General features: G+C 49.7%; 1 protein-coding gene across 1 annotated transcript in view; it reads left to right on the top strand.

Annotated features, from left to right (window-relative positions):
* Adcy1 (adenylate cyclase 1 (brain)) overlaps nucleotides 1-10,809 on the top strand; it is an 80,887-nt gene extending 70,078 nt beyond the window's left edge. Inside the window, exons 14-19 of the mRNA XM_013032958.1 lie at nucleotides 2,889-3,001; nucleotides 3,886-4,032; nucleotides 4,564-4,662; nucleotides 7,244-7,358; nucleotides 8,865-8,989; nucleotides 10,507-10,809. Coding sequence (XP_012888412.1) covers nucleotides 2,889-3,001; nucleotides 3,886-4,032; nucleotides 4,564-4,662; nucleotides 7,244-7,358; nucleotides 8,865-8,989; nucleotides 10,507-10,809 — 902 coding nt within the window. The remainder of the gene's footprint in view (nucleotides 1-2,888; nucleotides 3,002-3,885; nucleotides 4,033-4,563; nucleotides 4,663-7,243; nucleotides 7,359-8,864; nucleotides 8,990-10,506) is intronic.
* Nucleotides 10,810-11,266: the final 457 nt, after the last annotated feature.

Below are 11,266 nucleotides of genomic sequence, written 5' to 3' on the forward strand. Positions count from 1 at the left end.
GCACGTGGCCTGTGTCCACACAGGGTGCAGAGGGAGGAAGAGCTGTCCTCTGTGAGGAGCATACTGTTGATCCAGGCGCTAGGCTGGGGTGATCTTACACTGGGAACTCTGTCAGAGTGATGGAGAGGGTCATTCACAGTACATGTCAGCAACTCAGGGAGTTGTTTTGTTTTGTTCTTTTTCCAAAATGACAAATGCACTAGGCTGTGACCTCCCTTGGAATGCCACAACAAGGCCAGTGGATGTGCCCTGATCAATAAATTCTAAAATGTCAGCACACATGAGAAGGAACATGAGTTTGGAAAGAAACTTTCCATCCAGACAATATTGTGAAAACAGAAATCGAATACGTCTCTATCACATGACCTTGTTGACAAGAATAATGGCCTTCAAAATACTACAGCTTCCTGGCTCCCTGGAAAAACATATATGTTAGAGAATCTCAGTGGATTTTCATCTTATTTCATTAAAAATAAAACAGTACAACTAATGCTTACATCGCAAAATATAAGTGGCATGGGGTGGATGGACATTTATCAGTCATATGTCAACAAAGATCTTACATCTATAAGTTAGGCAAAAAAAAAATGGCATAGGAAGGACAGTCCCTACATTCACAAATACATAAGCAGAACTTAGAATCTTTTCATCACAGTGTTATTAGTTAAGATATTGTTTTTAAGCCAAGCACATCCAATTGTGTTATTTTTATGAAAATAGTATTAATATTAATAGTAGTTATTTTGGGAAGAGTACAATTTTATCTGTAAATCAATAAAATGAAAAATTATTTTTAAAATATCATTTCTTGCTGGGCATTGGTGGCTCACATCTTTAATTCTAGCTGCTTAGGAGGCTGAGATTGGAAGGATCATGGTTGGAAGCAGAAAAATATGAGACTCCATTTCCAAAATAAGCAGCAAAAAAAATCAGGATAGAAGGCATGGTTCAAGTTGTAGGGCTCTAGCCAAATAAGTGGAAGGCCCTGACACTCTGTACCATGGTGGGGGAATCTTTTCTTTCCTGTTTATCTCACCCTTCAGAACGTTTTCTTTTGTGTATATTGAACCCTAACATGTTAGTGCATGATTAGAAATCCTTGCCTTATGGAGAGAGCTGTGTGTAGACTGTTCCGTTGACAGATGTGGGAAATGAGAAGATAGAGGCTAAAATCAGAGGCTGCCAGTCTGTAAGAGAAACCCAGAGCAGACTGACGGGTTTGTTTCCTGGGTGGCTCATTGCCGTCACAACGCCAGTGCAGATGCAGGCCTTTGTTGTCTTCTCTAACGTGGGCTCTGAGCCCCTTCAGAGTCACCAGTGGCCAGATCCTGCAGAGTGGGTTCCAGCTAGTCTGGGTGGCAGTAACCAATGCCTGCTTAAGTCTGACCTTGAGGGTATGGCCCAGAGGTGCCTTTCTTGTATTCCTATGTGCTGTGGTCTACCTGTCTAAAGATCAGGAAAAACAACATTGTGCTCTCTGTGTGGCACATGCTAACTTACTGGCCTGGTTTTCTCAGATACCTTCCTCTGGGGGCTACCCTGCCCAGTCTGGCCCTCCATCTTTGTGCTTACCACATCCCCATGCTCAGCTCTTGTGGCTCAAGACCTCCTTGCCCCTCTCCTTGGATATGTCTATTTCTTAATATAACTGAATCACTCCATGAACTCTAGCAGCATGTAATTGGCTAAATGGACTCTTAGTCTCACAGTTCCACCAAAAAGAGGCCGCGCTTTTCCACTGAGGTGGCCCGGGCCTTCTCCAAAGCCCTTGTTGAGTGGAGCCTTCTTGAGTGGCTGTTTTTCTTCCCATTTTACAGCAGGCTATTGTGGGCAGAGATGTGTGTCCTTCACATCACCAGCCCCCGTGTGGGTCATGGGCCATGGCATGCTAGCCTTTGTGCTGCAGTGTTTGTTGGCTAGGCCTTGGGCTTTCAGCTTTCTGCTACACCTAGGAATTTGGTGCTCAGAAATAGGATGCACACATAGAATATTTCCCAGGCCTTCTCCTTTTACTGGTCAAGTTATAAGCTTGATGGGATGTTATTACGGCAGTGCCTTCCATTTCTGAGGATTGCACTGTCCCACCGGCCACAAGCCCTGCTCCAGAGCCCTTCTTCAGCCCTCTTGGTAGTCCAGCACTGTCATTTACATCCACCTTCACAGGGCCCTGGCTGGGGAAAAGCGGACTAGGTTGGGCTGTAGATGGCTACTCCCACAACTTTCTTGTCTTAGTGCCACAGTAATGGGAGTGCTTATGGGGATATAGAGAGCCCATATCTGCCCTGGAAAGATGCCTACCACTGGTTCTTATGAATTCTCGGAGGCCAGGGGGCTGCCTATGGTTATACAGCCTAGGGATGGGCCCCTGCCTCAGAAAGAACCACTAATGGGCTCACATGAGCTGGTGGCCCACATCTGTAATCCTAGCTACTCAGTTCAAAGCCAGTATGGGCAGAAACATCTGTGAAATGCTTAAGTTTCAATTAACCAGCAGAAAGCCAGGAGTGGTGGTGTGACTCAAGTGGTAGAGTGCCAGCCTTGAGGAGAAAAGTCAAGTAAGAATATGAGGCCCTGAGTTCAAGCCCCCATACCAGCACAGACAGACAGACCAGGGGAGGGGAAGGGAGGGGAGTGAAAGCACCACCATAGCATCTGAGTCTCAGCAGTTGGCCAGGGGCAAGGAAGACTCTAGAAATCAGGTCATTCCAGCAGGCCTGTAATATGACCCTGATTCCTATATCTGGAGGGGAAGTGGGGAGACAGTGGGTGTGGACCATTGGTGAACCTGGAGTCCAGTGTGGAATGATCAGAGAGCAGCTGTGGTAGGCAGGATGGATGTCTAGATGACATGGTTGGCTAGGACTCATGACCCCACAACTCCTAGGCAGAAGAGGAGCGAGACGACATGGAAAGGGTGAAGCTGGATAACAAGAGGATCCTCTTCAACCTGCTGCCGGGCCACGTGGCACAGCATTTCCTCATGTCCAACCCCCGGAACATGGTGAGCCCCTGGCTGCATGGGCACTGCCTCTCCTGGGGCCTGCTGAGCTCTTCCCACAGCAGGAGTTCCCAGTCTGCAGCTGGAGGCCTGGCACAGAGGTGTCCCCTGCTTCTCCTGCAGCTGAGGCCCCTTCCACAGGTGGACCATGACTTCATGTGCTCAGCCCTTGCTTCCTCCCCTCCCTGCCGGTCCTGAGTGCAAGGTCAGGCCCTCAGGAAGCTGCCGGGGCTCCAGGCTGACGTGTATGCTTAGCTTTAGCTTTCTTCTCCCCTTTGATCATGGAGAAGAATCTACTGTATTTCACACAAGAGAAAGGAAAATGGATGTCAGCAAATTGGATATGGAGAGGCAGCACTGTTTGTCAAGGCCAAAGCATTTTTCTCTATAGCTAATTTTACTCGATGAATACCTGAGCTGGGTGTGGCTCTCTGGAAGGTTCCTTTGCCTTCTTGCTAGGTGCTCATCCCTGAGCACCTGCTGAAGAGTGACACACGGGAGCCACCTGTATGGTTCAAGGCTTCCAGGCCAAACTTACAAGTAAAAAGAGCTGAGCTGACTCTAAGGTTCTGAGAACAGACACGAAAGCCTAATGAAAAAAAAGTTCTAACGAAAGCTTTATTCTAAAGGGGCAAACATGCTGATTTGTTCATCTTGCTTCACTTTGAAGCCAGGCAGAGCACATGGATTTCCTAAGATCCCCTTTCCCTGCTGTCTCCTGAGGAAGCAGACTGCAGGATGTTGGCACACACCTGTGAGTGGTGTGGCCTGGAGCCCTCAGAGCCCATCCCCACATCTGCAAAACTGGCTGCGGCTCCATGAACTGGCCCATTCCCGGTCTGAGCACTGTTAGTGGCCTGACAGGGTGAACCCCTCTGCTCTTGCAGGACCTCTACTATCAGTCCTACTCACAGGTGGGCGTCATGTTTGCCTCAATCCCCAACTTCAATGACTTCTACATCGAGCTGGATGGCAACAACATGGGGGTGGAGTGTCTGCGGCTCCTCAATGAGATCATTGCAGACTTCGACGAGGTGAGGCTTCACTGTCTGCTTAGGGTGGATGAGCTGTCCTTCACCTAACCCAATCCCAAGCATGTCCAGAACGTCAGAAGCTCTGTGGATGGATGGGGAGAGGAATGGTCCTGGGAGCATCCTGTCTCCTTTAGGATCCAGATCCTCCATGGCAGTTTATGAAGAGGGCCGTGATTCCAGGATGGGAACTGGGCCACGGGGTGGGGTTGTGATATATGCAGTGGTGGAAGCTTAGGTATATTTCTCCTCAGATGAGCCAATGGGCACCTTCCGGCCTTTCCCTGATGGGTACTGGGTTCTCCCCTGTCACTGAACTTGGCTCAGAGGCAGGGATGTGTCCTGTAGCATCCCTCTTTGCTGCTTCTTTCACATGTATTCCCAGCACTTATCTGTCTAGTACCCAGAACAAAGAGGATGGGCTGACGTCTACAATGCCTGTTACCTCCACTATTGCTCTGGGAGGCCGATGGCTGCAGGGATGTCATTCTCGAGTGTTTGGTAATGTTTAACAGCTCTGTGTCTTCCACCCAGCTCATGGACAAAGACTTTTACAAGGACCTAGAGAAGATAAAGACCATCGGGAGCACTTATATGGCTGCGGTGGGGTTAGCGCCCACAGCAGGGACCAGGGTGAGTGTCCAGTGCTTTTTTTCTTCTCCTGCTCAGACCTGGTCCCTGTCCTGCCCTTAGACAGCTCTTGGACCCTGGGCTCATCTCTGTTCTTAGGCTGAGGTTTTCCTCATTAGATGAAGGGAGCATGTCCCAGGCTATATTCCAGCTAGCTGACTCTCCAGACAGCATCTGTAAGGAAAGTCCACACAGGGCAGTCACAGGAACTTTTCAGCCTGGCCTTCCCTAGAAATCCCTTACCTTTTCCTCACTCCCTGCCCTCTCTCCCTTAACCATGTACTACTGAGAACTCTCCTCCCCCATAACAGAATTATGAATAAGAAAAACAAGTATCCTAAGAGATACAGAGCCATAAAAATTGATTCAGTAATTACTAATCTTCCAAGTAAAAAAGCAGTAGGCTCAAATGCATTTATTGGTGAATTCTACCAAAAATTTTAAGGAAAGTATGATAGCAATTATATCCAGGTTTATCCAGAAAATAGAAACAGAAATTTCAAACTCATTCTAAGAGATCAACATCACCTGGACACCGAAACTGTTCAAAGAAAGGAAAACTGCAGACCAGTATTTCACATCAGCTTATTAGTCCTCATCAAACATTAGCAAATTAAATATAGTAATAAATAAAAAGAATTACACCATGTTGGATTTATCCTAGATATACAAGGTTGGTTCAATGTTCCAAAGGGAATTTAGGAAATTCGCCTTTTCAGAGGGATAAAAATTTTTTTAAAAATCTTATGATCCTATTAATTGATATAAAAACTCATTTAATTGTATATGATACTTACCACTGATTAAAAATTCAGTAAACTTTCCAAAAGAAAGAAACTCCCACACTTGTACCTGGGTGGGGGAGTCAACCACTTGAATGAGGTGTGGATCCAGGAAAGATATCCTCTCTCACTAGTCTTTACTTCCTGCAGCATAGGGAAGTCCTAGTTAATGCTGTAAGACAGGAAAAGGCTACACAAGGCAAACAGATTTTGTTTTCTTTTTTTGGTCCAATCGTGGGGCCTGAACTCTGGGCCTGGGTGCTGTCCCTCAGCTCTTCAGCTCAAGGCTAGCACTCTACCACTTGAGCCACAGCACCACTTCCGGCTTTTTTCTTTTTGTTTATGTGGTGCTGAGGAATCGAACCCAGGGCCTCATGCATGCAAGGCAAGCACTCTACCACTGAGCCACCTTCCCAGCCCTTGTTTTCTTTTTGAAGATGTAGGGCATTCTTCTTTATCCCACATTTTTATCAGAATCAATTAGTTGTACAAGAGGACTTCCTCTTGGGATGGGAAGGTGGCTCAGTGGGAGAGTGCTTGCCTTGCATGCATGAGGCACTGGATTCGATTCCTCAGCACCACATAAGCAGGGGAAAAAAGCTAGAAGTGGTGCTGTGGCTCAAGTGATAGAGCACTAGTCTTGAGCTGAAGAGCTGAGGGACAGCGCCCAGGCCCCGAGTTCAGGCTCCACGACTGACAAAAAAGAAAAAAAAGAGGGCTTCCTTTAACATATCCATGTGTGCATACCAGAGATCTTGATCAGGCTCCCCATCCCATACCTGTCCCTCATCCTCCTCACCCCTTCCTGAGGCAACCCCAACAAGCTTCATTGTTCCATTTTCCCATGAGTATATAAACCATACCACATTCACCTCTTACCCTCTCCATTCGCCCTCCCCTCTCCCACTAGTACCCATCCCTGGACAGGACCTGTTTTACGTTCCTGTCATTCACTGTTTCAAATGTATGTTAACTGTTCAAAGGAGTTCCACTGTGGCCCTTTAATTAGACTGAATTCTCACTCTCAAGAAATAAAACTATCTTTGTGTAAGGTAAATTAAAGTAGGTAGCCAATAAATGGGAACACCATGTGGCATTCAGGCAGGAAGAGAAGTTTTAGTTTATTTTATTACCAAACTGCTGCCCAGCTGTGAGTGGTGGAGAGCACTTGGCCAAAAGGGGCTGGGAGGGCTGTCTTCCCCTCCCCCTCCCGCTTCTGGCTTTAATTAGGGGAGGGGTAGGGAAAAGGTGTGGCCTGGTATAGGGGGAAGGTGTGGCCACACTAGATGTGGGTGTAACCTTAAAGCCTGGGACCCTCCCACAGCCTAATGGGAGGCATGGGGCAGGGAGGGGACTGCCCAGGAGGAGGGGGAGGTGACTGCCTCCAGGTACGCCAGTTACCTGGTGACACAGGTACTGGGCACAGACTTAGCCAAGGAGTCTGCCCCACCTTCCCAGGGTGGAACTTACACTTTGTAGATACAATGATTATATTTGTAGATTACAGGTGGCTCACACCTGAAATTCTAGCTATTGAGGAGGCTAAGATAGAAAGGATTGTGGTTTGAGGTCATCCTTGGCCTTGGAGTGGCTTGGAGTGGTTTCTAGCTCTGCTTCTTGGGACTTGGGGTTTGGGCTCCAACTAGCCTGAGAATGTTGGGATAAAGATACTGACAGCCAGGTACAGGGAGCACATGCACATTCCAGGAATCAAATCTCACTCCTAGTTCAAGTGCAGCAGCTCCCTGACCCCTTCTTCCATGGAGTCCTCCAAACTTCCTGTTTCCGTCTGCTCACTGTAGGCAAAGAAGTCTGTCTCCTCCCACCTCAGCACACTGGCTGACTTCGCCATCGATATGTTTGATGTCCTAGATGAAATCAACTACCAGTCTTACAACGACTTTGTCCTCCGAGTCGGTAAATAGCCCTCATCTTGTTCTTACCAATGACCGAGAGCACCCTTGTCCCTCAGTGTATGCCTGGCCCAGGATTCAGGCTCAGTGTGGTCTTACAGGAGGGAACGGTGCTACCCTGGAGCATGTGGGGCCATGGGACACCATAGCTCCTGACAGCAGCTTGTGGAAGTGGCTACAGTTCCCAAGAGAACATAGGTCTAGAGATTCACTCTGAGAAATCTCCATCGTTAACGAGGTGCTCTGGGTTCCTCAGCCAGGCTCTGATGGAGCAGACGTGTGGGTCCCTTCAGAAGGAGGTCTTGGTGCGAGCCCACTGCAGGGTGCTGGCAGCTCCCTTCCCGTTTGGAAAGCAATGTTCAGGCCCCTTGCTGGATTTTATAAAAGCTATGATTTGCTGGGGAGCTTTCTCCCTTCCTGGGACTTGTCTCTTGTATTTCCCTTATTTTTTTTAATTTAATTTTTTCGTTACTATTAAGGAGTTGTAGAAAGGAGTTCTAATTCCATAAGACAGGTTATGTACCATGCTTCCTGGACATCATCCCTTCCCTCATTTTTGCTGGGGGACTTTAAATTTTACATTCACCTCTTTTTTCTGAGACGTAAACAGGTTATCAGAAGAATTCCTACTAGCCCAGAATCTATTTAAAATACATATTCTCTCCCCCTGTTCCTTCCTTTCCTTCCCTCCTTCCCTCCCTCCTTTCCTTCCTGCCTGTCCAGAATACAGGTAAATTAGTTGTTTTACAACTCAATCATCCAATGCCCATAAAACCACCCAGGGCTATGTCTGCGTGAGGGGTGGGAGGAGGAGATGGGCTCTGCTTGAATGGCCCCAGTTATAGGCGGCAGCGCCAGCCAGCTATGGTAAGAGAACCAGATGTCCCACAGGAGGCCAGGCCAGGCCAGAATGGACAGAACACTTTGTGTTCCATGTGGAAGGAATGAAACCCAGGTTCTGAGAGGACAAGCAATTTGCCAAAGAGTGTGTGAGAGGTGATTCCAGACGAGGCTACACCTGGGCCTGGTGACACTGTCCAGCTGTGTGGGCACCCAGGGACCAAGTGTGGAAAGAGCAGAATCTCCTTCTCACCCCTCGGAGTGGGCCTCTGAAGTCTGCTAACTGCAAAGGCTCACACCAGACAAAGGTGCCATGCTGCATCCTTTGTTGCAAGCAGCACAGTCAGACTTCCAGGTGGCTCTGGAGCCGGCCCTGGGTGGGGTGTCTTCTCCAGGTGAGACACGATATCTGATTGCCAGTGCTGCTGCAGAGTACCGTGGCCACACTATAAGGGGCTACTCACCAGCTACCCAGAAGGCCCTGGGCAGGAGGTACCTGCCACTGGCCTTCTGTGAGGGTGGGGGGGGTTCCTGCTTCCTGCCTGGCTCCACATGACCCAGAAAACAAAGCCCCCTGAAGGAGCAGGCTTTCCTCCACCCAGAGCAGTGCCAGACACACTGGTCACCCTGTTCCAGCTGATCACAGGTCATGCTGTGGCTATTTTTCCAGGCATCAATGTTGGCCCAGTGGTGGCTGGAGTGATTGGTGCCCGCAGACCCCAGTATGATATTTGGGGAAACACAGTGAATGTGGCCAGTCGGATGGACAGCACTGGAGTCCAGGGCAGAATCCAGGTGAGTTCACCTAGAAATGCCTAAGACATATATGCCAGCTCTGCAGGAAAGGAGAGACATGGGGGTGGGGGCAGTTGTACATCCAGGAAGAAACAAGGCAGAATCTGCAGCTGGAGGACTCAGCCCAGGCCTGGCCATTTGTTTTTTATGGTTTGGCTTTACCTGAAGCTTTAGGATGGCTCAGAAGTGAGCAGGTACAGAAATGGGGACGGGGGCTGGGAAGCTGGCTTAGTGCTTACCCCTCATTGGGTTCGATTCCTCAGCACCACATAAACAGAAAAGCCTGGAAGTGGCACTGTGGCTCAAATGGAAGACCGTAGCCTTGGGCTGAAGAGCTCAGGGACAGTGCCCAGGCCTAGAATTCAAGCCCCACAACCAACCAAAACCAAAAACAAAACAACAAAAACAGAAATGGGGATGATAGGGAGTCTAGTGGCCTGACTACTGAGTTCCCCACATCCCAGGACAGTGGCAGGCAGAGGAGATAAGGGGTGCTCTCCTGTGTCACAAGGGCTATATATGGTATATTTTCACTGCACCCAGGAGACTTCTGAGCCATTCAAATGGGACAAAACCTGTGGCTCAGTGCCTTCTCAGAGCCATCGGAAGGCTTAGACTAAGGTAGTGGCCTCTGATTTTCTCAGGGTGGAGGAGTGCCATCTTAATCATTGTTATTATATAGTCCTGCCTTTCCTATTCAGGCCTCCTGCTGTCCAACATGATGTGGGAATGGGGAAAGGGGGGGGCCCTTCCCAGCTCTGCCAGGATGTGAGAGGATAGCTTGAGATGGGTTTCATTGTTTGAATTAAAGATAATAGAGGGATGGTGCAGCCAGGGGGATAGGAGGGAGAGAAGACAGCTACAAGACACGACAGAGATCCAGTGTTGTCCTCATTCCTTCTTCTCTTTGAAAACACTGGTTGGAGGCCTGAGAGAAAGAGAATGAACAGACAGATACCCCTGTTCCCCCGTGGTGATTTATCTCTGCCATCTCTGTGCTCCTGATCCCACCCTGGGCTCCTCAACTCCAGAAAGTAAGGGCATCACTCCCAGTGGTAGAATTAGAAAGCTTCAGATTCCATTTGGTGGAGGGACTCAGAGCTCTGGGCCAGGAGAATCAGCCTGTTCCTCTCTGTTCCTGACACAAGTTGGTTCCATACAGCCTTGGGCAAGTTCACAAAACAACTGCCCTGGCTCCCACAGGCCCTGCTGGGTCCCCACCAGAGCAGGTGTACCCAGCTGCCTCCCCTAGTCAAGCAGCTCAACCTGCTTCTGGCACTTATCCAAGAACAGATCACATGAGTCACTGGGCCCCTTGATGTCCCCCCTGGGCAGACTTGGCAGGGGGGTGGCCTCTCTAGAATGACTGAGTTGCTGCTGCAGGTATGGGCGAGCTGGGAGAGCCTTGTCCAGACACTGCCAGGATGGGCAGTGAGAGAGGATGTGAGCCCCCACCCCCAGCTCATGACCTCATCACGCAGGACCCAGAGTGACACCAGCTTCTCTCTCTGCAACAGGTAACTGAGGAGGTCCACCGGCTGCTGAGGAGGTGTTCCTACCACTTTGTGTGCCGAGGCAAAGTCAGCGTCAAGGGCAAGGGGGAGATGCTGACATATTTTCTAGAAGGCAGAACTGATGGAAATGGCTCCCAGCCCCGGTCCCTTCGCCAGGAGCGCAAGATGTGTCCATATGGGAGAGCTGGAGGCCAGGCCAGACGGCCCCCACTGTGTCCTGCGGCTTGTCCCCCGATCCAAGCTGGCCTTCCCCCGGCCTCTAGTGGTCAGTACCTGTCTTCTGCAGCAGCAGGAAAGGAGGCTTAGAGGAGCCCCTGTTGGCCTCTGGGGTGCATGCAGGACAAGAATGCCACCATGGTTCCAGCCAGGACCACAGTAGGTAGCTGGCTGGGCCAGAGAATGAGCATTGTTCAGGTGTGGCCCAAGAGTCAATGAGAGATGAGCCTGTGCCACCCTCTCAGGGTTAGAGAGAGCCCTATCTCTTTCCAGAGGACCTGGCCAGTGCTGACAATGGCATTGGGACCTTCAGGGTATCTGCCAGGGTCACTGCAAGAGCTGTGGTGGTCCAGCTGGCGGAGAGATGAAAGAGCCCACCACCAGTGCACCCTGAGTTGGTGCCACATCAACCTGGTCACAGTGGGTCTTGGCAGGTTCCGGTTCTGGGCAGTGGCTTCACAAGCCAGACTGGAAATTTGGCCCCGCAGGGCAGGGCCATGTGGGGCGGCGCTGGTCTGGTCTTAGGAAAGGACAGTTTGGGAAGAAT

This window comes from Dipodomys ordii, unplaced genomic scaffold (assembly GCF_000151885.1).
Source record: "Dipodomys ordii isolate 6190 unplaced genomic scaffold, Dord_2.0 Scaffold160, whole genome shotgun sequence".
Classification (NCBI taxonomy): domain Eukaryota; kingdom Metazoa; phylum Chordata; class Mammalia; order Rodentia; family Heteromyidae; genus Dipodomys; species Dipodomys ordii.